General features: G+C 37.6%; 3 protein-coding genes across 5 annotated transcripts in view; 2 read left to right on the top strand and 1 right to left on the bottom strand.

Moving 5' to 3' along the window:
- Window positions 1-4,468, top strand: part of LOC132063386 (protein mago nashi homolog) — a 5,064-nt gene extending 596 nt beyond the window's left edge. Inside the window, exons 2-3 of the mRNA XM_059455908.1 lie at window positions 1,194-1,370; window positions 4,131-4,468. Of these exons, the coding sequence (XP_059311891.1) occupies window positions 1,194-1,370; window positions 4,131-4,190 (237 nt within the window). The 3' untranslated portion in view covers window positions 4,191-4,468. The remainder of the gene's footprint in view (window positions 1-1,193; window positions 1,371-4,130) is intronic.
- Window positions 4,469-5,432: 964 nt separating this feature from the next.
- Window positions 5,433-9,147, top strand: LOC132052566 (peptide methionine sulfoxide reductase A1). The gene is made up of 2 exons (XM_059444164.1): window positions 5,433-6,037; window positions 8,738-9,147. Exons 1-2 carry the CDS (start codon window positions 5,507-5,509, stop codon window positions 8,987-8,989), a joined length of 783 nt encoding a protein of 260 aa, XP_059300147.1. The 5' UTR covers window positions 5,433-5,506; the 3' UTR covers window positions 8,990-9,147.
- Window positions 9,148-16,638: 7,491 nt separating this feature from the next.
- The window catches only part of LOC132052573 (histone-lysine N-methyltransferase, H3 lysine-9 specific SUVH5-like), a 55,621-nt gene continuing 44,696 nt past the window's right edge, over window positions 16,639-27,563 (bottom strand). The window contains exons 1-3 of one of the 3 annotated variants that reach the window (XM_059444176.1): window positions 21,951-22,168; window positions 17,833-20,490; window positions 16,639-16,878 (exon numbers count right to left, since the gene is read on the bottom strand). In XM_059444176.1, coding sequence (XP_059300159.1) covers window positions 17,845-20,490; window positions 21,951-21,956 — 2,652 coding nt within the window. In that variant the 5' untranslated portion in view covers window positions 21,957-22,168 and the 3' untranslated portion in view covers window positions 16,639-16,878; window positions 17,833-17,844. Of the gene's footprint in view, window positions 16,879-17,832; window positions 20,491-21,921; window positions 22,169-27,563 lie in introns of those variants that run through there. The other 2 variants (XM_059444192.1, XM_059444184.1) reach the window with 2 other exon arrangements.

The following is a 27,563-nucleotide window of genomic DNA, read 5'->3' on the forward strand; positions in this document are numbered from 1 at the left end:
TGAAACGGACTTTCTCATTTCAATTTGCTGTTTAGGGTTTTGGATTTTTGGTTGTGGTCCAAAATGTTAGGGTTAATTTACAGCTGATTTTTGCTAGATACTCCCTCCGTTCAATTTGTTTGTGTTACTTTCCTTTTTTACCGTTTGAAAAAGAGTGACTTTTTTCCTCTTTTTTTTTTTTTTTTTTTTTTTGGGGGGGGTGGGTGGGGGACAACTCTTTATTCTAACTTTCCATATGTCATGTTTAAGACCACAAGATTAAAGGTCATTTTGGTACATTCTACATATCTTTAATTTAAGATCACAAGATTCAAAAGTCTTCTTCACTTCTATTGGACTCCGTGCCAAGTCAAAAATAGACAAACAAATTGAAACGGAGGAAGTATTAGTTATGGGTCTTAATTTTGCCTAATGCAACGTATTGTAAGTCCCAAGCTCATTTAAAGGATAATCAGTCTAACTATGATATGATGTGGGGGATTAAATTGTTAAAAGAACAATTTTGATGTGGAGGATTCATATAGCTAGCAAACCCCAGCTAATGTGAGATTGAGGGATAGTGATTGTTTATGGGTTTTGAAGTTGCTGGCCATTAGCGTTCGGTTGTTATTTATGTCCTGAAAGCTGCCAAAATCCAAGTTATTAAAGGCCAATGAAAAGAGAGGAATACTACTTTTTAGAGCCATTCTGATCTAAGAATGTTAGTGAAGAAGCAACATTCTCATCCGAGAAGAAATATAATAATGATATTTGGAGGAATTTTGGGGCAACGTTCATTGCAAATAAGCAAAATTTTCATTTTGATAACATAAAAAACTAGAGGGGAAGTTCTAGCTGTCACATATGTGAAAAGGAGATTTTCTTGTTGTATTTGTTTGAATCATTTTCCTAGGAAGAGTTCTTTTTAGAGGGAGGAGGGAGTGCAGTGGAGGGTTGGGGTTTGTTTTATTCTGGCTGATGTAATCAACTCTGGCTCGCCGTATTAGTACCTGACTATTATTCTGATTATAAAATGAAATCAGTAAAAGGTTTTCGGTGTGTGTTTGTTGTAGATCATGAGGGTTGGGGTTTGTTTTATTCGGGCTGATGTAATGTGTGTTTTGTGCATCTCCGACTCTCAGTATTATTACTTGACTATTATTCTGATTACAAAATGACAATAGTAAAAGGTTTTGGTTGTGTGTTTGTTGTAGATCATGAAGGAAGATGATAACAACTGGCCTGAACCAGATAGAGTGGGGAGGCAGGAGCTTGAGATTGTGATGGGAAATGAACACATATCATTCACTACATCTAAGATTGGTTCACTAATGGATGTGCAGACCAGTAAAGATCCCGAGGGACTTCGTATCTTCTATTATCTTGTTCAGGTTATGATCTACAACATTTTTCTCTTTTTTACTTCTTTTTGTGGATATATCAAAAGCTTCTTGAAATAAGTTGCAACGTTGTACATATTAGTTTGTGAAAATGGAATTTGAATAATTAATATAGAACTGCAAAATTTATTCTGGCTATTGACATCCATATTGTGTTAAATATGCATTTGCCCAGATAGATGCATCCAAAAAAAGAGGATGACAAAAAAATACAATTGTGGGTCTCATTTTATCTAACGGAGTTTATTTTTAGAGAGTCCCGGTTTCTTTTTTCAAATGGTCTAGATGTATGATATTGGGGGTTGATTTTCGGTTTGACTTTATATTATTCTGTTTCACTTTTATTGGAGTTTTATTACAAGCAATAGTGTATTAGAGTCTTCATTGGCTAGATATACTAATCACTGAAAGCAGACTATGGATGGTCCTATATATGTGTAAATGATGTTATATGTGAACCTTCTGGACTTGATCTGGTTCCAGTTGCTGAGTTCCATAAGAAAAATTAACTCCAATCAAACCCTATCTTTAGATTGCATTGGAAACTGGATGGTGAAGGCCTCTATTCCATCTTTGCAAGAATAGAGAAGAGTGATTTTGATTTGGAGATACTCTTCTTATTGCAGCTGGGCTTAGGTTGTAGCCTCATTGCTGCTTCTAGCTGCGGAGTTTCTCTTTTTTTCATCTTCCACTCTCTCAATTTATGGTTTGATCATGAAGAGAGAGTGATGGTTAATTTGTTATCATTTTGCGTTTGAGGGCGCGGGGGGGGGGGGGGGGGGGGGCTAGAATTTATTAGGAAGAAAAGAACGAGCAATGGATATTTTAGGAGCAAACAAGACTTTGCGAGTTACCACTTGAACCAACTTCATCCTTAGGATTCTTGCTAATCTTCGTCCTTCTACCTTAGGACAATAATGATCCAGGATGGAAAGAAAACTAACATGCCTTCATGTTGCAGAAATTCCTTTCCTCATCACCCCCTTCACATTGCTATGCTGAATAAGCAGCCATGAGCCATTTCATTCTCCATTGTCACCCCTTAAGCCCACATCAGTAGCCCTTACCTTGTGCAGACGCAAAATATCTAACCGAAACTTGGACTGCATTCCCTCAACACCATCCATCAAAATTTTCACTATGAAGTGAAGGTGACGAATGGTGGGGGATATGGTATTGGTCTGGAGGTTAGAAGAATGATGGTGGAAGCGGCAAGGTGCGGAGGGGCCAGCAGAAAGTGAGAACACGGTGTGGTGGTATCACGAGGGACTTGAAATGGTCCAGGGATACAATAGTGTTGAAGTTGGTCTGGGTGTTTTGAGTGGTAAACATCAACGATGAGACTGCCATTTCCTAGCATATTTTTATGCACCAAAATATATGAGAGAGCCACACTAGGTTAGGGAACAAAGCAGAACCCTTGGTATAGGGAGCTTTTCCAAAAAGCAAACTCAGGCTTAAGTTGAAACTGATAAAAGTGCTTGTGAGTTAGCTCAGCTCATGCAGTACCTCTAGTTACTACACTTCCGACCGGTATCGTGTTGTAATTGTGAAGGCTTGACTTTGCGATGCGTCCTGTCTTAAGTGGACATCAGAACCTAAGTAATTTGAAGCCGCAGGCCAAAGGATTGCCTAAAAAGCTGTGGTGTCTAGTCCTAAACTGGTAAATCTCATTATCCTCTCTAATCCTTTTATGTTGGAGAGATTCTCTGGGATTTCTTGTTCTCAACCAATTAGTTCCATTGCTTGGTTGAAATCACGGAGGCCTTTGAGATCAACATCAACATACTGTCACCCTAATAATGCAAAAATTTGCACTGATGGTTTATAATAGCTTGCTTCAAAGGGGATTCTGAAGCCCTAAGACTTCCCCTTTTTAGCATTGCTGGTGTCCGGATCAGCTCTTCCACGGTACCTGGTACCTCTCACCAGTACATGCATGAGGTAACTCGGCTGACCAAGACTTAGAAAGATGAAAAGAAATCACTTAAGCTTTTTTTAATTATTTTTTTATTTTTTATTATAAAAAAAATCACTTAAGTTTTTTTTAAGCACAGAGACTTTTGTCTGGTATAATGATGAAAATTGACGCTACTTGAAAGATGAAGAGGCTGGATTAGGTGTCTTGCAAGAATGTTGGCAAGTGACTTTTGAATAAAGATATTCTAGCATCTGAAGCAGTATATATTGTTGAACTATGAGGAGGCGTTTTCTTTCCTCTTTTTTTTTTTTTTTTTTTTTTTGGGTTGTGGGTTGTTGTTTTGTGTGTGTGTTGGGGGGGGGGGGGGTGCATTTATATGCTCTGTTAGTTGCTAAAGATACCTACGAGATTTTTTCATTTTGTAGAATCAAACTATAGTTCGTATCCTGAACTAAGAAGGGTGACTTAGTTGGTTGAGCACGGGGCTTTCATAATGGAGGTCTCAGGTTAGAAACTGCCTTTTGGGTCGAGCTCGTCGCACGGGGCTTGTCTAGTGCGGGTTACCTCTCCTGTGTGGTTTGCGAGTTATTGCACAGGAGCTGGGTTTACCCTGTGCGCACCCGAAGGGTAGCGGCTGCAGGTTCCCATGTCATAAAAAAAAAAGAAGAAGGGAAGAAAGTAAACTTCCACTTGGTTTCTTTTGCTCTAATTAGTTGTTTAACTGAAAACTTGCTGCAGCAGTTGACATGTATTATCTTTTAAAGCTGGTGGCTCTGATGCATTTTTTAAATTTGTTTCAGCACCATCTGACTCTTGGTTTCTCATTGCAGGATCTGAAGTGTTTTGTGTTTTCTCTCATCTCGCTCCATTTCAAGATCAAACCCATTTAACTCGTGCTTATGGCGTGTTAAAAGTTAGCAGGATGTGCTTGGCGTCATGTTCTGAATCGTGTATCCCCTAAGAGATAATGCCGTTTGGTGGTGTTCTGTTCTGTTTTTTTATTTTTATTTTTATTTTTAAATGATGGACAAGTCTTAGACATTATTTGCGTATCTTTCCTTTTTTATTCATCGTTTCTGTTTCTGTATATTTGGTCAGTTGTTCTGTAGCAACATGGGAAGCACGAGGTTTTTCGTCATGTAATGTCTTGTGAGATTTGTTTCCGGTATTAACATTGTTTTGGCATGATTAACATATGAACGTGGCATGATAAAGTTCGTTTTCCTAAACATCAACACGACGTCGTAGGGAATCCTGTAAATAATCCTTCTCACAAACATATATTCTTGGTGCCTTTGCTTTTTTACTTCACAACTCTAACCATTTGTAGCTTAAGGAAAAAGATAAAATAAAAATAGAACAAGAAATCAAAAGAGCTAGGTTTCTTTGGTCCTTGTTCATTGTCTACGAGTGGTGGGGCAAATTCCGCGTATGTCTCGTTTTCCCGCATACTCTGAGCATATTTTAATAGTAATAATAACATCTCATATTGTTAGGTGCATTGACAGAAATTACAAGTAAATTTTCAACCCCACGACCACGAGAGTCTAGAAACATAAATAAAATTTGAATTCTTCTACTTAAAGGATAACTGGGCCACGTTCCCTTAAGGATGAAACCCATTCACGTTGATCAACTTACAAAAGATTGCTGATTCCTGATTTGACCTAGAATTTTTTAAAATGAAAGTAGTAAAAAAGGAAATCAGAAACGCCAATACGTGAAAGAAAAGTCCATTAATATGTCCGAACGATAGTCGTATTTTACGTACTAATATATTAACATCAGTTTTTGTGTGAAACATTGTTTAGTGAAGAATATGCCTGAGGAGAAAGAGAGATAAGTCACGTGAATGATTCCTCGACCTATTTCTTTTTCTTTTTTAGTTTTCTATCTGGTGTCCTGGATCAGAGTTTGACTAAATTCGAATCGCGTAGTTCATGATTCATTTTTTGGGGCACTGCTTCCAACGCAATTATTTTCATTCCCAGTAGTTTAAACCCGAAATATCTAATTAAAGGGTGAAGAACTCCGTGACCTTGTTTTATTCTATTTATTTCTCAAGTTTTAAAATTTTATCGGAAATAAAATGCAGGATAAAGGAAAAGTTCTAGAGAAAGGAAGTATTTGTATATGGAATTCTCACGTCATTTCCTCAAATACTTATCCAAAGCAAGCAAAGGCATCCTTATTATAGAGATCCACAATGCTCCTCAAGACTTGCATCCCTTCCACCATAACCACCACCACTACTTCCTTCTCCAAACCCTCCTCTCTTCTTCCCTCCTTTTCCAAAAACCTCCACAAAGTTTCCACTTTTCCACAGACTTCCAAAACCCCATCTCTTTACTCTTCACCAAAAATGAGTTGGCTCAACAAATTAGGTTTGGGTGCTCGTGCTGGTGCTGATACCACCCCAATTGACTCTTCTTCTTCATCTGCAATTCCACAAGGACCTGATGATGATATCCCTGCACCAGGCCAACAATTTGCACAATTTGGTGCTGGTTGTTTTTGGGGTGTTGAATTGGCTTTTCAGAGAGTGCCTGGTGTTACAAAGACTGAGGTTGGGTATTCACAAGGGTATTTGCATAATCCTACTTATGAAGATGTATGCTCTGGGACTACTTTTCATTCTGAGGTTGTTCGAGTTCAGTATGATCCTAAGGAGTGTAACTTTGATTCCTTGCTTGATGTTTTTTGGGATCGGCATGACCCTACCACCCTCAATCGACAGGTGTATTTTCTTGAAATTTTATTGGTTTATTCTGTTTATTTGCTTGTAGTAGTAGTATTAGTCTTGCAGTTGTTCTTCGATTTCTGTTACTATCTGTTGTTTATTGTATTTCAATTATCTGATTATTTGTCGTAGTTACCCAGTGTAGTCCCACAAGTGGGGTGATACAACCTTAGCAGAACCACATCCCAAAAGCTAGCTATTGAGGTGGGAGAGTCCCAGGCTATATAAGCCCCACATCAGCTCCCCATTTAACCGATGTGGGACTCAAGTCCCATTCCTTGCAATAATATCATAACAAACCACCACGCTCTGCATCCATCATCCTCAACGGTTGTGCGCTACATTGCTAGCCCTGGCCGAACGTTGCCATACGCGCATCACCATCCAAGGCACGGAAGGTGGTGGGTGGCTCTGGTACCATTGATACAACCTTAGGAGAACCACACCCCAAAAGCTAGCTACTGAGGTGGGAGATCCCAAGGCTATATAGGCCCCATATCGGCTCCCCATTTAACCAATGTGGGACTCTTAAAGTCCCATTCCTTGCAATAGTATCATAACATGGGGTCTGGGGAGGTAGTGTGTACGCAGACTTTACTCCTGAGAGGTACAGAGGTTGTTTCCGATGGACCCTCGGCTCAAAGAGCTATAGTTACTCTTCTACCTTTCTCCCAAAACCTTTCCACTTTCCCACGTACTTCCAAAACCCCGTCACTCTACTCTTCACCAAAGATGAGTGGTTGGCTTGGCTAAACAAATTGGTTTTGGGTGGTCGTGCTCGTGCTGGTTACTACCCCAATGGACTCTTCTTCTTCCTCTGCAATTACACAATGACCCGATGACGACATCCGGGTCCGGGTCAACAACTCAATTTGGAGCTGGTTGTTTTTGGGGTGTTGAATTGGCGTTTCAGAGAGTGCTTGGTGTTACAAAGACTGAGGTTTGGGCATTCACAAGGGTATTTGCATAATTCTACTTATGAAGATATATGCTCTGGGACTACTTTTCATTCTGAGGTTGTTAGAGTTCAGTATGATCCTAAGGAGTGTAACTTTGATTCTTTGCTTGATGTTTTTTGGGATGGGCATGACCCTACCACCCTCAATAGACAGGTGGGTTTTCTGATATTTTGTTGGTTTTGATTGGTTTATTTTGTTTCTAGTGGTTAACATGGATGATTCTTGGTTAAATTCTTTTTTTTTTTTTTTTGGTTGGAATCATGTCGTTTTGCTAATCCAGAAGATTTGAATATTTATGTTTTGAGTTGTCTTCTTAATTTCGGTAACAATTCGAGGTTGAATTTTGGTAGAGAACTTGATGTTAGAATCTTGAACTTCCATGGTCTCCAAATGTGGTTGGGTTGCAAGTATTATAGCCTGTTTGCTCAAGCTTAAAATCAGCTCATTTTGAAATGTTTTGTTGTGATTGGGTTGCAAGTATTATAGCTTGTTTGGTCAAGCTTTTAAAATCAGTTTATTTTGAAATGCTTTTTTAAATCTGTTTAGAAGCAATTTGTGTTCAGCTAATCAAGTTGAAAAACATTTTTGGGCGGCAATTATTGGTTGATTAAGCTTATAAAAAGTGCTTCTAAGTGTGTTTCCTCAAAAGTGCTTTTTAAAACAGTAATTGGGGAGAAAACTACTTTTTTCAGCTTTTGCTTTCACTCAAAAATATTTTTTCTTTTCTTAAAAGCTGGGCCAAACACCATTATCTTTTAGAAAAAACTACTTTTGAGTTTTGACCTTGAAGAAGCTTGACCAAATTGGATAATATTAGTAGAGAGTTTATTCCCCTGTAGGTTAGGTAGCTGTATTTGGTCACTTTTGCTAAGCTTGTCGCCCAACATGAATCTTTGTGGGGCATATAGTAGTATGCATACTTTGGGGTGCTAATAACCAAAGTCAAGTCTTTATTGGCTGCAAAGTGATAGAAGCACGTTTAGCATAGTTTTATATTCATGGGAGTGTCCGCTTACTCAACTACTCTTTTTTTAATCAGTAAAATGTCATTAGGTACATAATCAAAATGCTGCATTTGCTTAAAGATTAAGCCTTTTGAAGATCTTTAAAGATCATGCCTTTTGCAGATCTTTAAAGATCTTGCTTTGCATAAAGATTATGCCTTGTGATCCTAGTTGTGGATTGGGTGTCCAGTTCTTTTTTAAAGGGCAACCACCATGTTCCTTTTTCTAAAAAAAAAAAAATCTTCTAAGACGAGTTAGGGTTCTTCATATTGAGCTTCACCATGTCATGAAATATAATTAGAAAGCTTACTTTGTCTCCTGTGACATTAAGTAACGAAATGGCTACTCTGCTTAAGTTTTTGTTTTTATCTCAGTTGCCAGGTCAAAAAATTTCTTTTCATGTGAATGGTGAAATTCTCTTTGAATTGCTTCCAAAGATACCATGAAGAAGACCTCTTCAACCCTCTGTGATTCTCGCAATACCGTTCAGTATTATTATGCTCACTGCTTAGTGCTTATAGTCAAATTTTTTTGCTAACTGAAAACTGGTAGTTTAGGTAAAGCATAGCTGATGTATATTTGTGTGGAACTTTATCATCGAGCTTTACTGTTACAACAACTGCCACTTTGTTGGCAATGATGAACTATATATTCCGGATACAGCTTTTACAGACAGGTTGGTATTCAGCAGTTTTCGTATAATTTATCTGACAGTTTGCTTATGCCATTTGTAGGGTAACGATGTTGGCACCCAATACAGGTCTGGAATTTACTTTTATACACCTGATCAAGAGAAGGCAGCAATAGAAGCACGGGATATACAGCAAAAGATATTGAACAGGAAGATTGTTACTGAGATTTTGCCCGCTAAGAAATTTTACAGAGCCGAGGAATATCATCAGCAGTACCATGCAAAGGGGGGTCGGTTTGGCTCAAAGCAGTCTGCTGACAAAGGGTGCAATGATCCCATCCGATGCTATGGTTAAGGCCGTTCTATTTGCAGGAGGAAGAAAAATGGATTCCCTGTTTGTTCTTATAAGCTATGGCTGTTAATAGGCTTTAAAATTGTGATTTTATACTAGTGTATTTATTTAATTGACACCTTATATACTTTACAGGAAATAGCAAACAGTCTATTATTGTAGTTTCAGGCTGTTTCATCTTTGTTGAGTGTCATTTCGAGTGAAAGCTCTCATATCAAAACCTCCATGACATAAATATAGTAGATATTTGGATGATCTTCAAGACTAACTGTATAAGGGGCAACATAGATTGTAAGAAGTAGTACCTCCATCCCCAAATTAATAAATATTTGGGGTTTGGCACACCTACTAAGAAAGCCAATGACATTCGTCAAAGAGTAACAACGACAACAACAGACTCAATATAATCCCACTAGATAGGATTTGAGGAGGATGAAGTGTACGCAGATTTTATTTTTACTTGTAAAGATAGAGAGGCTCTTTTCCTGGACCCTCGGCTCAAGAAAAGATGAAAAGGCAGCACTAATAAAAGCCAGTAACGGCAGCAAGATAAAAAAATAAAAGAAACAAGCAAATAACACTAGAGATCTAAGAATAAGCAGAAATAAAAAGCTACTAATGTACTCTTATAATGGAAAAGAGATCCACGTGGTAACTTATTAATCCTCTACATTGATACTCGATTTTCACACCCTCCTATCAAGGGTTATGTCCTCGGTAAGCTAAAGCTGCGCTAGATTCTACTTAATCACCTCTCCCTAAAGACTTCTGTAACCTACCTTCCCTCTCCTCAGGCTCACCATGGCCAACCTCTCACACTTCTTCGTTGAAGCATCTACGCATCTCCTCTCCACATGTCCGAATCATTTCAACCTTCCTTCACGCAATTTATCCACCAGAGGGGCCACTCCCACCTTACCCCTAATCACTTCATTTCTAATCATATCTCTCCGGGTATACCCACACATCTATATCAGAATCTCCATTTCTACAACCTTCATCTTCCAGACATGAGTTTTCTTAACTAGCCAACACGCCGACCCATACAACATAGTCGGTCTAACCGTCATTCTATAAAAACTTTCCTTTAAGTCTTGACGGCACCTTCTTATAATATAAAATGCCAGAAGAAAGCCTCCATTTCATCCATCCTGCTCTAATACGATGTGTGACATCATTGTCAATTTTTCCATTGCCTTGGATAATTGACCCAGGTATTTGAAACTTTCTCTCTTGCGGATGACTTAAGTATCAAGCCTTACATCCTCGTTTGCTTCATGAATCGCATAATTGAACTTGCACTCCAAGTACTCTGTCTTAATCCTGCTCAACTTGAAGCCTTTAGACTCCAGGGTTTTTCTCCAAACTTCCAGCTTCACGTTATTTCCCTTCACTTCAGACCCACTACGGCGAACCTCTCACACCTCCTCATTGGAGCATCTACACATCTCCTCTCTACATGTCCGAATCATTTCAACCTTCCTTCACTCAATTTATCCACCACAGGGGCCACTCCCACTTTATCCCGAATCACTTCATTCCTAATCGTATCTCTTCGAGTATACCCACACATCCATCTCAGTATCCTCATTTCTGCAACTTCATCTTCTAGACATAAGCTTTCTTAACTAGCCAACACTCTACCCCATACAGCATAGTTGGTCTAACCGTCATTCTATAAAAACTTGCCTTTAAGTCTTGAGGACACATTCTCATCATACAAAACACCAGAAGCGAGCCTCCATTTCATCCATCCTGCTCCAATACGATGTGTGACATCATTGTCATTTTTCCATTGCCTTGGATAACTGACCCAGGTATTTGAAACTTTCTCTCTTGGGGATGACTTGAGTATCAAGCCTCACGTTCTCGTCCGCTTCATGAATCGCGTCATTGAACTTGCACTCCAAGTACTCAGTCTTAGTCCTGCTCAACTTAAAGCCTTTAAACCTTAGGGTTTTTCTCCAAACCTTCAACTTCACGTTAACACCGCTCCACATCTCGTCAATCAGTACTATGTCATCTGCAAATAACATGCACCATGACCCCCCCCCCCCTCGCCTCGAATATGTCGCGTCAGTGCGTCAGTGCAAAAAGAAACGGGCTAAGAGCGGATCCCAAGTGCAGACCATCACTACTGGAAAGTGTTCTGAGTAACCATCCATTGTCCTCACTCAGTCTTGGCTCTATCATACATATCCTTAATCACTCTAATGTATGCTATAGAAACACCGTTAGCTTCCAGACATCTCTATAGAACTTCCTTTGGGACTTTATCGTATGCCTTTTCTAGGTTAACGAACGCCATATGCAAGTCCCTCTTCCTCTCCCTATACTGCTCCACCAGCCTTCTCACAAGGTGAATGGCTTTTGTGGTCGATCACCCTTGCATGAATTCGAGCTGATTCTCGGAAATAGCATATTCTTCCTCATCCTCACTTTGACCACTCTCTCTCAAACTTTCATGTATGACTCAGCAGCTTGATACCCCTATAGTTGTTGCAATTTTGGATATTTTCCTTGTTCTTATGCAAAAAGATCATCACACTCCATCTCCCTTCTTCAGGCATCTTTAACGTCCTAAAAATGACATTAAACAACCGAGTAAATCACTCCAAGCCTGCGTTGCCCGTATTCTTTCAAAATTCCATCGGGATTTCATCAGGAACGGTCACTCTTTCCCTGCTAACTTTTTGCATAACCGCCTCCACCTCCCCAATCTTACGCTCCTACAATACCCAAAATTACGGCGACTCTCGGAGTGCTCTAAATCACCCAACACGATGCTCCTGTCTCCTTCTTCGTTCAAGAGTTTATGAAAGTACGTCAGCAATCATCGTCTAACATATGTGTCACACCCCAACCTTGGGGGAGTGGCCGGCACCCGGCACCCAAAAGGCCGAGCAAACCAACTGTGATATCTAAACTCTATAACGTGAATCATAGGCCGACAAGGCTACTGAATAACAATAGTAAGAAGTATATCATAACAACCTACAAGCGTTAAAAGACCCAACAACATATATATGCATAACAAGGGACAACAAGGCCACAACCAAGAAAGACAACTAGTCAGAAGGCCTGTAAGGCCAAACACAATACCTGTACACTGACTGATAGTCTGTAAGCCTCTAAGAGCACTAATATGCATCAACTGGTTGGGACAGTGGCCCCGACATACCTATAGCTATACTCTCTCTCTCTCTCTCTCTATATATATATATATATATATATATATATATATATATATATATATATATATATATATATATATATATATATATATAGATATATCCTGTTAATGACTCTAACCAAAGAACTCCGGAGAATGGGTGCGAACATCCCCGTCGAACTTTGGTATCCTACCGAGAAAGGTACAACAATCCGTCTACCGTACTCGCGGGCATGATCACAAACGCACAAAATGCGTCGACGAAAGATGTACCGAAGTATGTAAGGCGAGTAAGCATAAACATAACATAAGCATAAGAGATACACTTGGGAAAAGATGTAGAGACAACCTGAAACTCTGAACGAGGCCACTGAGGGCGACCATAATCATGACATCAATGTAAATGCATGCCTGTAAAATTATTCCTCACTGTGGTGGCATATATCATATCATATAACAATAATAAATCCCTCTCTGGGGTGAGCTCATCATCATAACATCATCTCTGCTCGACTGATCAGTGGCAATGCACAGCTACGTGCCTACCCGGCCGCCTACAACACGACTCGGTAAAGAAAGAAATACATCTAGGTGCACAGCTACGTGCCTACCTGGCCACCTACAACACGGCTCGGTAAAGAAAGAAACATGTCTAGGTGCACATATAAATGCCTACCCGGCCGACTATAGTGCGGCTCTGTAATGAAAAATTATACATATATATAAGTGAAATGCAAGACTGACCTCAGAAGAGGTATCATAAAAAGAGTCGGAGTGACCTATCATCGTTACCCTTTAACTATCGTTATTGTCGCTACGTTCTTTACCTTTCAATTTAAGAGACAAAAACATGGAGAACATATAAGATACTTGGTATGAGTTACACATGAAATAGAGTCCAACTCGTTCGGATGGTATATAATCAATCCAAGTTTAGCGGAAACATTCCAATTCGGTGGCCAAAAGAGATATGGAAGCATGAAAGGCATTTGATGCAATCATATATGAAATAAAGATTAGTCCATCACAAGGAAGCGTATTCATCTCATGTTTAGTGGAAACTTATATCTATGGAAGGTCCGTCATCTTTAAGTGATGGACAAGAAAGATAAGGATGCGGGAATACGCTTTAATACAAGCTATTTCAGAGAAGAGGTAAGCTTAACCATTTCGGGATATGGCCGACTCAAGTTTTACGATAACGTTTCAATCAATAACCAAAGAAAAATAGAAATATGGGCAGTACTTTAATATAAGTCATGTTTGAAGTAGAGGGCTGCTCAAGTATAAGGACATGATCGACTTATGTTTTCACGGAATGAATGTATCAATGAAACATTCGTCGAGTTCTAGTCATGCCATAAAAGAGAAGAGAAAGCCCTACATACCTCGTCGATGGAGTTATATACATTTCCCCGAGTCCTCGAACGTCTTGAGATATTCAAGATCAAAACCAAGGTCATAGCTTATAGAAATCTTCATTTAGACATTTAATCGAGCAATTCATGGGCGTGAATTTATAGGACTTTTTGTAGCGTAATTTCCTCTTAAAACACTACCAAATTCTACTTTTCTACTCCACCTTGTCAATACGATCCAATCCATATCAACACAGCTCCAAACAACACGTTAAAACCACATAAAACAGCCCAACTATCAAGCCAAGTCCATAAGAGTTCACAAGAATTGTCAAAGCTTATTCTATGGGGTTTTCACCAAATTTCTAGGTTTAATTACTTGTAGAAGTTCAAAGAGATCAAAAGGAAGTTAAAATATACCTTGGATGATCAAAATCACTCCAAACTCCAAGTTACTTCAAGGTGAAGTCCTTATCCAAGAAGCAAATTAGCGAAAAAATCACAATTCCGTAGTTGTCATGTTATTCTTCATGTTAAAGTTGATAGATTTGCTCTTGGTTTGGATTGAGATTGATGGAGGATTAATTGGAGAGGGCTTGAGAGTTTTACAGGTCATGTATGGTGAGGAAATGGAGAAAAAATCGTGAAGAGGGGTCTTTTATATAACTTAAAGTGAGCAGCCACCGACCTTGGTCACTGTTCCCGCGGCAGTTTGCGTCCTTGGACGAAAATGTGAATATCTCTCTACTCCAATGTCATATCGATGAACGGTAAAGTGAAATGGAAACTAGACTCGTAGACCTTCGATTTGGTAGGTAGATCACCCCGTAACTCCAAGTAGATCGAGAGAAAAGCCCCGAGACATCTGACCCAAATTTCAGTGAAATTTACGAACTTAACTTGCGACGCCCTTTGTCGACTTTCGTAGTACAACTCGTTTGACTTCCAAACTTGAAAAACGACCATTATATGATTAAAATACTTCATATTATTACTTTCTTAGCATGTGAAGCACTCCTAATCTCACCCAAAAGTACAAGTTATCGTATCCCCAACTTGCCGACGTTTGACGAAACTCATGCTTCTTTGATTCATTCACCCTCCAAATCTTCTGTCACTTACTAATATTATTTATAGACTCTGGTAAACATTTTTATTAATAAACTCAATCCCTTTTATCCTCAACATAATTTCTTTTTGAACTTACGTCGACTAACTCATGATGCGACTTTAACGTGCGAAAATCCGAGGTGTAACATATGCATCTTCTACAATACCTTTTCATCGTCGTGTTTGATACACTTTACTTGGTCCAGGTCACGGGGCTTCTTTACCCTCACCTCGGCTAGCCCGTACAGCTTCTTGTCCCCACCATTTTCCTCAAGTTCTTTATACAAACATCCAAATGTTGCATTCTTAGCGGTCGTAACTATTAACATCACCTCCTTTCTAGCCTTCTTATATTGCTCCCTATTCATCCTCTTCTCATTCTCGTCTTCTCTCTACTAGCTTCGCATACGCCACTTTCTTGGCTTTCACTTTATGCCGGACCTCTCCCTTCCATCACCAGTCTTCTTTATGTTCGCCAGAGTAACCATTCAGAACCCCTACCACCTCTCTAGCTACTTCCCTAATGTTTGCCGCTGTGGTAGTCCACATACTACTCCCGTCACTACTACTCCTCTAGGCCCTATCCTCTAGGCAATTTCTCACCCAACTCCTGAGATTTGTCCTTAGTCAATGCTCCCCACTTAGTCTTAGGTTGACCATATACAACCCTCTTTCTCCTCGTCCTCTTAAATAACCAAGAGCTTATGTTGGGTTGTGAGATTATCGCTCAGGATAACCTTGGAATCCATGTATAAGCCTCTATCACATTTTCTAGTGAGTAGGTAATCAATTTGGGTCCTGCCACCGAACTCTGGAAGGTGACCAAGTGCTCGTCCCTTTTCTAGGAACTGGAGTTTGCTATCACCAAGTCAAAGGGTTTCATGAAATCCAAAAGTGACGTTCCTCTCTCATTCCTATCTCCAAACTTGAAGCTCTATGCACATCATCATAACCCCTAGATGTCACCCCGATGTGGCCATCAAAATCTAATTTGTCTTCAGAATACCACACACAACCTCGTCCAAGTCTTCCCAGAACTGTCTTTTGATTAATCAAATGGTAATTTTTCAATATTATCCTTTTACTTCTTCTCAAACTCTTCTTAAAACTAGAGATAGTCAATGCTGGGATTTGGAAAACTCATTTGAGAGAAGCGTAACTTTAGAAAAAAATAATTAATACCTTTTGGGCTTTAAAAATCATTTATTTTGGACCAAAGAAACAGTGCTAGGAATTTATTTATTTGGAAATGGAGATAGTAGTTCGTAAGTGACTAAATTTTTAACACTTCTATACTTGAATTTCAGATGTAAAACTTAAATTAACCACCAACTCCAGAAATTTGGATAGATGACAGAGTTTGTGATGACTTTTTGAATGGCTCCGTAGGAAATGACGTCATTTGAATTTCTTGACGACTAATTAAGGCACAATTTTTTTTTTCAGTTTTATTATTTTCATTTCTTATTTCTTTTATATTGATAGTGCTTTACTTGAGCCGAATGTCTACCAAAAAATGTCAAGACAGGAATAAAGTTGCGTATACACCACCCTCCCCAGACCTCATTGATGAGATTATGTTGGGTATGTTGTTGTTGTTTCCTTTATATTCCTCAGTTATTCTTCTATCTCCGTCACTTTCTTCTTTAACCAAATTGATCTGAGTTTGTAAATTTGGGTTTCATCTGAAATTACTTATCCTTTTCTTCTTTCAGTTTTTCCCCAAATTATTGAAAGAACATCTTCTTCATTACCATTTTCGTGATCTCATTCAATCTTTTTTAATAATCAAACATTTACTTGAGGATGAAAATTTCTGTCAATTTCCTCAACAAGAATATATTTTTAACTTTGGATACTTGCAATTTAAAAGAATACAAACTTATCAACCTCAACCAAGCCCTAAATTTTGCAGCACATTCACTATCTATAAATCTGAAGATAGGTAAACGCGTTTTAGTACTGAAAATCTGAAATAAAGTAAAAGCTGTCCAAAACTTATCAAAATACACTTAGCCAAAAATCTAGTGACAAAGAACAATTAAGTTCAATAATCAACACCAACAATTAAGTTCAATAGTCAACACCAAGAGCTAAGCTGAACTCCATGAAAGCCGAACTAGATGAATTCATTGCTATTAGTGCATGGAAATTTCAGTTCCCTAATACAACCATGTGACAAGCTAGTATTCATTGCTACTAAGTGCACAAAGAATTCATCCGCTGATCGATAAGTAGTCCGAAATTTCAAGCTGTAGAAACCAATGAAATCAAATTAGACTACACAAAGATTAAACTAACACTCAATTGATTCACACATACACGACAGAAACAGAAGAGACCCGGGAAAAAAAAACATTAACTGAACAATCTCGTCGTGTTAATCTAATGAAGAATATAACTTGTGAATTGCAATAGCGAAAGAGCGTGCAGTGTTGCAATCATGTACAAATTCACTACTTAATAGGAGAATAGACATTTGCAGTTTAGATAAATGTTTCTTTTAAGGATTTTGGTCAAGGGTGGTAACACTTGTTTCAGCAAGTCTCAAATTAAGAGGACCAATAAGTGTCAACTCCCTCATGTAGTCATACAACCATCTAAGTTATTCTACTATAGCATTCAAGACCAAATAAAAGTCACAAAAGGAAGGAAATTAAGTATAATGCAAGTTACAAAGAGATCAAAGTTCGCACAACTCACAAGAATGGAATAACAAGGGATCAAAAAGTTGGGACGACATGATAAGTGCACACAGATTTTAAAATCATACTTCGAACACCACATGAAGAGGATTACTCTTACATGAGTAGATCATTAATGTACTCAGAATCAAACATCTAAATCTTAATGCACATCTTAATATTCATATGTATATTAAGATTCAGAGGTCTGAATCTCAATAAAAACAAATGAGGCCTAAAGTAAGCCTTATTTCATTAGGTCTAAAACAAAGAGGTCAAATAAGTGTTAACTCCCTTATGTGGTTATACAACCATCTAAGTTATACTACTATAGCATTTCAAGACCAAACAAAAGTGAAAAAAGGTAGGAAATTAACCAAACTGCAAGTTACAAGAGATGAAAGTTTGCACCATGAAACGTAAAAGGAATAACAGGGGATCAAAAAGTTGAAATGACATGATAAATGCAAAAATACTATAAAAATTATACTTCAAATATCACGTCAAGAAGAATAGTCTTACATGAGTAGTTCTTTAGTACATTCTCCCCTCACACTTACGAGAGCCACATCTGCAATCCTTTCTCTTCAGATTTCCATTTTTATCATAAACATGGTCAATCTGGTAGTTGTAGTGATAAGTAAGCTCCTCTAATGGAGCAATACTCTCGGAAGCGAAAAACATTACGTGAGGTACTCTCCTATCACCATGGTCGTACATGACATTTTGAGCATAAAGGTTCGGTGAGCAGCTATGGTTGATAAATCTTCCAACATTCCCATATTTTGCCGCATCAAGGGTAAATCCATCTTCATCCTTCCTCTTAACAGAATTTGACTCAACTTTGAATTTCTTATTACGCACAGCATTCCTTTTGGGAAATTCTTCATCATAGTTGCCGACATCAAACAAGTACTCATCATGATCTGTTCTAATTTCGGCTTCCTTTTCATCAAGCAACTCCCCAACATATTCACATATAAAACTTCCGGATGAGACGTTATCTCGTGACCTCAAACCCCATCCTCTTGATTCGGTCTTGAAAACCTCCAAATGGTACCGAGGACCATGTTGGCTAACTCTATTTTTGCAAGAGGGAGGACATTTGCAAGATGGACCACACTCATGAACAAGAGGCTTTGCTCTAATAACAGAGCCTCTTTTGTTGAATGGAATCTCACCCCCATTCCTAGAAGTACAACAACACTGCTTAGAATCCGAGCATCCACTTGTGCAACTGCAACCTTGAGGCCTAGAGATATAAAACCAATCTGGATACTGCATGCTGGTAATGTAAGTGAATGGTGGGGGTTTCTCATCATCCATTGCATTGACAGCAGGGATCGGTAACTTCTCCTTTCCTTGCGAGACATCATAGTCCACAACAAACTCCGACTGCATAACCTCCGTAACTGATTTTCTTGCCTTGTTAACATTTGCACGAAAATGATTTACCTTGCCTAAATTTGCGGGCCGTGATACTAGCTCACGAGTAAGTTTTGGTTGGTCAAGATTTCTTTTCAGTTCAAACTTGAAAACGTACTTTCGAGTTGGACCTTTTTCTTGCCAACACTTAGTCACAGTGTAGAGCCCATCGTAAATGTATCTTATATCACTCTTTTTACCATTCATTCTTTTTCGGCCACAAATAACCCTCACTGGATTTCCCAACTCCATGGAATTCTTCAAGGCAAGATTACCCCTTTCAAGCTTCTGATCTTCCATTCTTGCATTAACATAAACTTTTGGATTCCCACCTTGACCTACATAAATGAATGTTTGAGAAGATAGGGCCTCGTTCTCGTATCGACCAGAATCAACAATGCTAGTTGCAACATCTTTTCCGTTAATATTCGCATAATCGATACCCTTAATAAATTGGTGATGTAGTCCGATCATAACAAGTTCTGCCCTAAACCGGAATTGATCCCCAATTTTAACTCCAGGAACATGTCCAAAGGTCCACTCACAATTTACCCACTTTTTCTGATTTTTCAAACTCATTGCTGCCTCTATATGGAGACATCTTTTAGATTGTCCTTCATGTTTCTCTGCTTTATTTTCTCGCAAAAGTTTAGTATATAGGTCATCAAAAAGTTTCAGAGTCTCTCTAACTTCTTTCACTTTCTGAGTATGTTCATATTCAGTTAAAAATCCATGATTAGAAACACCACACATAACAGCAGAATTCCTTGAATCTTCTTGAGAAACTCCGGTACGTATTGGCTTCTTCATGACTATAGATTCACATTGATCCCAATCTGGCTCGAAATCGACTGCATCTTCAGTATTAATCATGCACTTGCCAAGGGATTCTAGACACCTACTTGCTTTTGCCTGCATTATCTCACCCTTGCCATCTTTCTTACCGGCACTTCGGAACTTGAGACTTAAATTTAGTGAGTTCCACTCGAAGGGGGATAAGATGCAGATTTCATCATCATCTACAGCACTCCTGGATTCATCATCAGAAAATTTTTCGTGATGATCACTCCTGCTTGTTTCCTTACTAGGTTCAGTTTGACTTCCAATTAGATTTTCCGGTGCAACAATAGCAGGCAATTCTGGTCCATTTTCAATAGGCCCAACTTTAATAGACCAATCACGTCTATGTTGTTGAGTAGATTCATCCTGCATAAGATTCTTTTTTTGATTTCCATTAGTAGGTTGACATGAGGTTTTCACATGACTTGAATTACCAACCTCTTCTGGAGGCACACCAGTTGCAACAAAATCATTCTTTTTAGCCTGCCCAAGAATTGGTGGAAAATCAATTTGCATATCTTTTGCCTCCGCTTCCCATTCAGTAGGCACAAAAACACTTATGGGCTCAGCTGACTCAATCACATTCATAGCAACTTCAGAACAACTTTTGATCTCAGCATCAACGGAGCATTGAGTACCACTTCCAATCTTCTTTTGAGGAACACAAGGACCACATTTCTCAGGAAAATTCCTCATAGAATCAACTTTTACACGCTTGGTAGTGGATGGGAATTCCGGGTAGATGGGAATTCTGCTTCCGCTCGTTTGACGAACAAATGGACCACAATTTTCAGGAAAAGTCCGGGTAGTATCAACTTTTAGGTGCTTAAATGTGGAGGGAGATCTAGTATCAACGCTCTGATATACTCTCTTCCCTAGCATCTTTGACGGACTTGTTTCCGCTAACACAAATATCTACATTTTATAAAAGTCGGCACAATTTAGAACCCTCCTATAACCCAGTTTTACTGATTGTACAATAGCAAACAATTTTACGATAAAACAAAGAGATAATGGTCAAAAACACACATGAACTATCACTTTTTTGCAAGTTTCACACCCCAACTATCAACAGTTCTCTTTTCCCTTTTCCTACCTAAACTATCACAATCAATGTATTAAAACACCCATAGTGACACTTCAAGTAGGAGAGGAAACAACTGATAGTTGACCTAGTCAGTTTCGAGGTGTGTTTTTAAAAAAATAGACAGTGATAGTTCAGTTACGAAAAAGGAACAACTGATAGTTGGGGTGTGGAACTCCAAAAAAAAAGTGTTTTTGACCAATTAAGTCTAAAACAAATACATTGCATGACTATTAACAGCTAACAAGACAAGGCATTGCAAATGTTGGAACCAAAAAAAAAAAAAAAGGGTTGCAGCTAAGGAAAACACAAAAAGAAACAAAAAATTTGAAGATAGGAGCAGATATTAATAGCCTGTTTAGCCAAACTTCTAAAATCAGCTTATTTTGAAAAGTATTTTTTTACGAAGTGCTTTTCAAAAAAGTACTTTTGCGATAAACAATTTGTGTTTGATCAATTAATATAAAAAGTAATTTCGAGCAGCAACTAATATTAATGTATGGTTTTTTATGAAACCATGCTTGTATCTATTGTTCTTAAAATTATGTGGTATGGTGCTATAAACCCGTTGTAATTATGTGGCTATATAACCATGAAAAAATTTCAATTTTCGTAACCACGGAGTTGATGGTTTTTGCGTGGTTACGTATTTCATTTTTCCATTATACCCCACCCTCTACCACCCCCACCCACCCCCACCCCCAACAACCCCACCTCACCCACTATCCCTCACCACCACCCAACCACTCACCCCCACCCTCATCCCACAACAACCCACCCCCTCCACAACCCACTACCCCTCACCACCACCCAACCCCACCCCACAACCACTCACCCCACCCTACCACCCCACTACCCCCACCTCATACCACAACCACCCCTTCTACCCACTCAATGACCGCCCCCACCCAACACCTACTTATTTTTTAAAATTCCTATTTTATCATTTACTTGAGTTTTATTGATATATATATAAACTAATTTCTAATTAAGAGTTAATGGTATTTTAGTAAACTTACAACTTATTATACAGTATCATACAGTCAAACCAAACAATGCAAATGTTATTAAACCACAACAAACGATACAGGTTATCCAAATATTATCTTCACTAGTACAGTACAATACAATACAACACCATACTATACCATACCATACTGCACATTAATGAACCACGGGAAACAACCATCCAAACAGAGTTAGCGCTTTTGGCTTCTCAAAAGCTTGGCCAAACAAGCTATAAGAAGAGTAAAAAAACTCACATTAGGGCTAAATGAGATTGAAAAGAAACCTGCATGCAGAGCAGAATTCTGAAACCCTTTGAAAATGGCAGTTTATTGACTTGGATTTGGGAGGGAAATTAGTGCCATAGAAATAGGTGAATTAGAAGCATTTACTAGATTAGCACCGAAAGTACTGTTACCACTCCTCTTTAAACTAATGGGTTATTATAATTAAAACTTTTTCTACAGAAAATAGTGTTGGGAAACTTTTTACCAAAGGGGAGAAGAAAAGCAGTTAAGGGCTAATTCTGCAAATAATTACTAACTGAGGGACTATTGTAGCAAAGTGTTTGACTGAACACTAAATTTTAAAATCAAAGGAGATTTTTGAAATTTATAGCGTGTGAATATAAACATTAAGGTCCTAATTAATGTGATATAGTTTGAGTGGGTATAAAGTTTAAGAAATAAAGGAATGACTTTTGAATTTTGTGGTCTAAAACAAGCTAAATATATTTGTGTGGTTATAAATCACCTCGTTAAGCGTAAAAGGTAAAGTTTAAAGTTAAATTGTTGCCAAAGCCAGGCAGGCACACACAAGAAAGTACAGACTAAAAAGGAAAGTGTATCACATAAATTGGGACCGAAGGAGTACTAAGTACAAAAATGTGTCATAATTTTGGGACAGACTATAAAGGAAAAAGTGTTACATAACTAATAGCCTGTTTTTGAAAAATATTTTTTGTCAAAGGTGTTTTTTGAAAATATATTTTTTGGAGAATAGCAGTTTGTGTTTGGCTGATTTTCATCACTTTTGTCAATATTAGAGCACTATTTTGTGCTTGGCATATATTCTAAAGGGAAAAGGGTAAAAAATACTCCTCTATTTTGGGAAAAGGGCTACAAATATCATCCGTTACGAATTTGAGTCGAAAATACCCCTCCCGACATTAAAGTTTTCAAATATACCCCTCCTGGCATTAGTTAACTTCTAGGACCCTTTTCAAATGTGTGTTGGGTCGGGTTTAAAAAATAAAATCGTGTTATTTTGGCGAATTTGAATATTTCTGTTAAGAGGGGTATATTTGAAAACTTTAACGAGGGAGGGTATTTTTGACCCAAATTCGTAACGAAGGATATTTTTAGCTCTTTTTCCAAAATGGAGGGGTATTTTTACCCTTTTCCCTATTCCAAAATGCATCTAGTAAAAGATACTACTACTTTTTTTAGCTTTTGAAAAATAGCTTTGTTACTACTAAAAAATATTTATTTTTTTCTTCCAAGCTTAGTCAAATGTCTCAACTTTTTAAAATAAGCACTTTTAACTTTTCAAAAGCTTAGCTAAACAGGCTATTAGATTCTCCAATAGAAAGATACATTAAGCATCCTTATATTTAAAAATTATCACAAATCCATAGTCCAATTGTGAGTTCGTAAAAATATAGTAATGGGAGAATGATAAAGGGGAGAGAGACAAATTTAACCTAAACTTTGTGAAACAATTTAGATCTACCCTCCATTAATAGTTGGGATTACTTCTACCCTTACCATTGCCAAAATGTGCTAGAACCTTGTTGATTATGGCCTCATTTGTTTACATTAAGATTAAAACGTTTTAATCTGAATGCACATATGAATGATTGAGATGTTGTCTACATCTAAACACTGAATGATTAAGACTGTTTGTTTTTCAACATCTGGATGTGCATAATGTATCTATTTAAATATACAATTCATTTAAAAAAGTAAATAAATATTAGAAATCAATATAAATCTAATAAGATAAAATTATTATTTGATTTAAAAAATGAAATATTTATGTTTGCTAGTGATGGTGGATATGCTTTGTAGTGGTATAGTGACTGGCACGGTGGAGGTGATTGGTGATGGTGGAGTTGGTTGATGTTAGTGATTAACGGTGTTGGTGGTGGCGGCTAAATAATGTGTGGTGGTTGGCGATGGTATTCGTGGTAGTTGGTAGCTATACTAGTTATGATGGTAGAGGTGGTTGGTAGTAAAGTTTGACCGGTGGTGGTAAGAGCTGATAGTGGTAGCGGCGACTACAACGACGATGACAACAACAGTGGCGATGGCTATTGATATAATTATAATAATGAAGGTGGTAAATGTGGTACGATTGATGGTAGTGGTTGTAAGCGGTGATCGGTGATGGTTGTCGGTGGTGATTGTGATGGCAGAGATGGTTAGTGATGGTGGCTAGCAGTTGACTACAATGATGACGGTTGACAATAGTGGTGGTGATGGAAGAGGTGTTTAGTGATAATGAGTTAGTGGTGACCGTACGAGTGTGGTAAGTGGGTCGCAAGGGAGAGTGGACGGGTCAAGAAAGGCGGGGGGCGGTGGGCGGGGTGGTGGATCAGATGGCAAAGGTGGTTAGGGGTGGGGCAGGGGTTGGGGTGGGGTTGGTGGGGTCAGGCGGTGGAGTGCGGGTGGAGGTGGAGCTGATGGTTGTGGACAAAGTGGTAGTAAAAGTTATCCATACAAAAATACTTCTTAATGATATTAAGACTTTGTTTAAGATCTTAATGATTAAGACTTATTCAGACCAAATAAGTGCTTCAATCTTAATATAAACAACTGCACTTAATGGCCTAAGGTATGAACCATTCAGGTTCAAACATCCATTAAGTACAAATAAATGAGGCCTAACAAAATCTTTCAAACATATGATCCAAATGGGATGACTTGTATTGTATCCAAATTGACCCGCTGGATATCGCTATCAGAAAATTGCTAATTTCGGACAAACGTCCAATCGAACTTTGCTCGTCAGCAATGGGATTCCAACGAAAAATCTATCCGAAATATTAACCAAGAGCCAAATTCCAACGGATTTTAATTAATAGATAGTTGTTAAAGTCACCCATATTTATAATTGTTCATATTAATATATATTGAGAAATAGGGACCTAAAAGGCTAAAACATACCTTTAAAAATAAAGTTGATAATGCTCTTAACCTTATGCTTTTGCCCAAATGAGAGAACTCTTATGATTTTGCCTGGTTGACTGACAATACAAAAAAAAAAAATGAAAATACATTAAAGATTACAAAAGATAAAAAAAAATAGTTAGTATTATAATTAAAATGCATTACACCTTTCAATATTGACTTATAAGAATTTGAGGATGCAATTAAACTTGAGATGACTAACATATATTTTTAATCCTAAAGAAACAATTGTTATTATCTGTGTTCCGAATAGTAATTTAATAAAGCAGTTTCTGTTTTATAATCTGGAAACAGAAAAAAACACTTAAACAAAAATTTAGAAAAGCGGAAATTTATTCCTAGTCCACAACTTGTTTGTGTGTCCTTATGGAATTATATCCCCTCACCGTTGTTAAGAATTTGGTTACTTCCTTCCGGGATAGAACGGAAAAACGTTTCTATAATAATAGCAATGAAAAATATAAAACTCCGGCGAACTCAAATGGCGGAGCAAACCATATCACACTTGCTTTTAGTTTAAAAATGATGCACACGAGAAGAGAAGTGTCGTTTATTCACCAACCAATACAAAGAGGATAACATTGTTTTTAAATGAACATAATAAAATCTAAAATATAAGACGATAGAGTTGAGACCTGAAGATCAACAACAACTGAAAATATGAAGTTAGAATTATCTCCCAACAATCAAATAAAGCTCACACCCATTCTCACTTAAAGAATATGTGATTGTATTAATAAAAATAGAGATTTATTGTTCTCAATCTTCATAATTGAGATAGATGGAGAAGACAAGATATTCAAAGGTTAGTTAAATAATTTTGAGGGTCAACACAGCCAATAAAGGAATTTTGCACATGATTTGCATAGAAAGTCATAGGCTTTCATCACCCACTCATGCCAGCACGCTAGCCCTTTTCCAACCTAGTAGAGGGGCTATTAGTTGTGACGGCACAACATTCTAGTAAATATGAAAAGACAATTGAAATTACTAATGACAGATGGAAGTTGAGAGTAGAACATGTTCGACGCCTTGCCCTTGTATCCATAGCCTTAAATTGAAAATGAGGTTATCGGTTAATCGGATATTGATCATTATAAGTTTAACTGTTAAGACTTCACATAAAAATTTCATTATAGATTTAAAATAAACTGGTGATAGAAGAATTATCTGACTGGGTTTCTTCCTACAAGACACAAGACAAATGTTATACACATTCACACACATCTAGTACCATGTAAACACAACAAAGTAGAGGACAATATGCACATTCTAATAAACAAATTCTACAAAATATAGTTAACATGATACATGGAAACAGTTCCCAAATATTGAAGTAGAGATGTTTGAGAAATTAGATAAATTACTATTGGGTTATCGGTTCACCCGTTAAAAAAAGTAAACGAAACCGAGAATCGAAAATAACCCAACAATTTGGGACAGTGAACCGATACCCCAATAGTTAAACAAATAACCCGAACCATTAACCCAATAACCAATTATCGATTTGGGTTATTGATTTTACCATTAATGCACATCTTAACATATACTACACACACACACATATCTCAACACATATATATATATATATACACACACACACACACCCTAGAGGTTAAACCCATCAAATTAAAATCCTAGCTACGCCTTAGTCCTTCGTGTGCCTCACGGCATTTTTTAAGCGCCTCACCTAGGTGCAAAATTAACCAACATTGTGGTTACAAGTCCGTGTGCCTCATGGCGTCTCTCAAGCGGCTCACCTATGGGCGAAGATAACACTGTGGTTACAGGTCAACCCAACACTGTGATTGCAGTTCAAACCCTATATCGGTATTAATTTTTTTTTAATATATACATATAATTTATTCAGAATCCAAAAAGCAAAAATATTACAATTCAGAACCCATAAACAACAAAAATTGGCTCCGCAAAGAAAAGAAATTTATGTCAAGGAGATTAAGCTATAGAATTTCAAAACACCAAGAAACGAAACAACTTACTTCAAGTATAATTTCAAGTGTTGGCTTCATAAAATTAAAGCGTTTTTTAAAACCAAAATCACCACAACACAAAAGGTTGCTATGGTCCAAAAATATTAGAAGAGGATGGAACAAGGGTGTGCCAATACCAAGCTCCTATTTATACAAATCAAGTGAACGTAAAATAAGGTATGCATTTAATTTGATTCCTATTCAAATTGGGTTTCTTTATATACAAAGTTGCCATAATTATCAACCCTAATTAGGTAAAACTCTTAAGTCGGCGCAGTTTTCGTTTCCACTTCCCTTGTTTATTTTCCTTTTTGTATTAGGATTCGCAAAATGCCTTTCCTATTAAATCATGGGTTCCACAAGGAATACAAGCGCAATTAGGGGTGTTCATGGTTTGATTAAAACCGGATCCAAACTGAAATTTGAACCAATCTGATTAAATAAATCGGCACTTTTTTTGTTTTGGTTTGGTTTTAAATTTTTAAAAACCGATAATATTTGATTTGATTTTGGTTTTATTAAAATAAAACCAAAGAAAAAATCGAACCGAACTGACAAAATATATACATAATATTTATAATTATATATGTAAATAATATATAAAATTAGATCGAAATTATCATGAAATTCATGAAGTTTAATCACATTTTTTCTTCCATAAGGATTTGTCAATCTTTCTTGTGCGATAAGAAGATAAGTTTAAAAAATCTTTAGTTT

This window comes from Lycium ferocissimum, chromosome 1 (assembly GCF_029784015.1).
Source record: "Lycium ferocissimum isolate CSIRO_LF1 chromosome 1, AGI_CSIRO_Lferr_CH_V1, whole genome shotgun sequence".
NCBI classification, from domain to species: Eukaryota; Viridiplantae; Streptophyta; class Magnoliopsida; order Solanales; family Solanaceae; genus Lycium; species Lycium ferocissimum.

Bases quoted from the DNA above. Each gene is read 5' to 3' on its own strand.
- LOC132052566 (XM_059444164.1), top strand. From the start codon at position 5,507: ATGCTCCTCAAGACTTGCATCCCTTCCACCATAACCACCACCACTACT. The intron at 6,038-8,737 runs GTGTATTTTCTT...TGCCATTTGTAG, and splicing joins CTACCACCCTCAATCGACAG to GGTAACGATGTTGGCACCCA.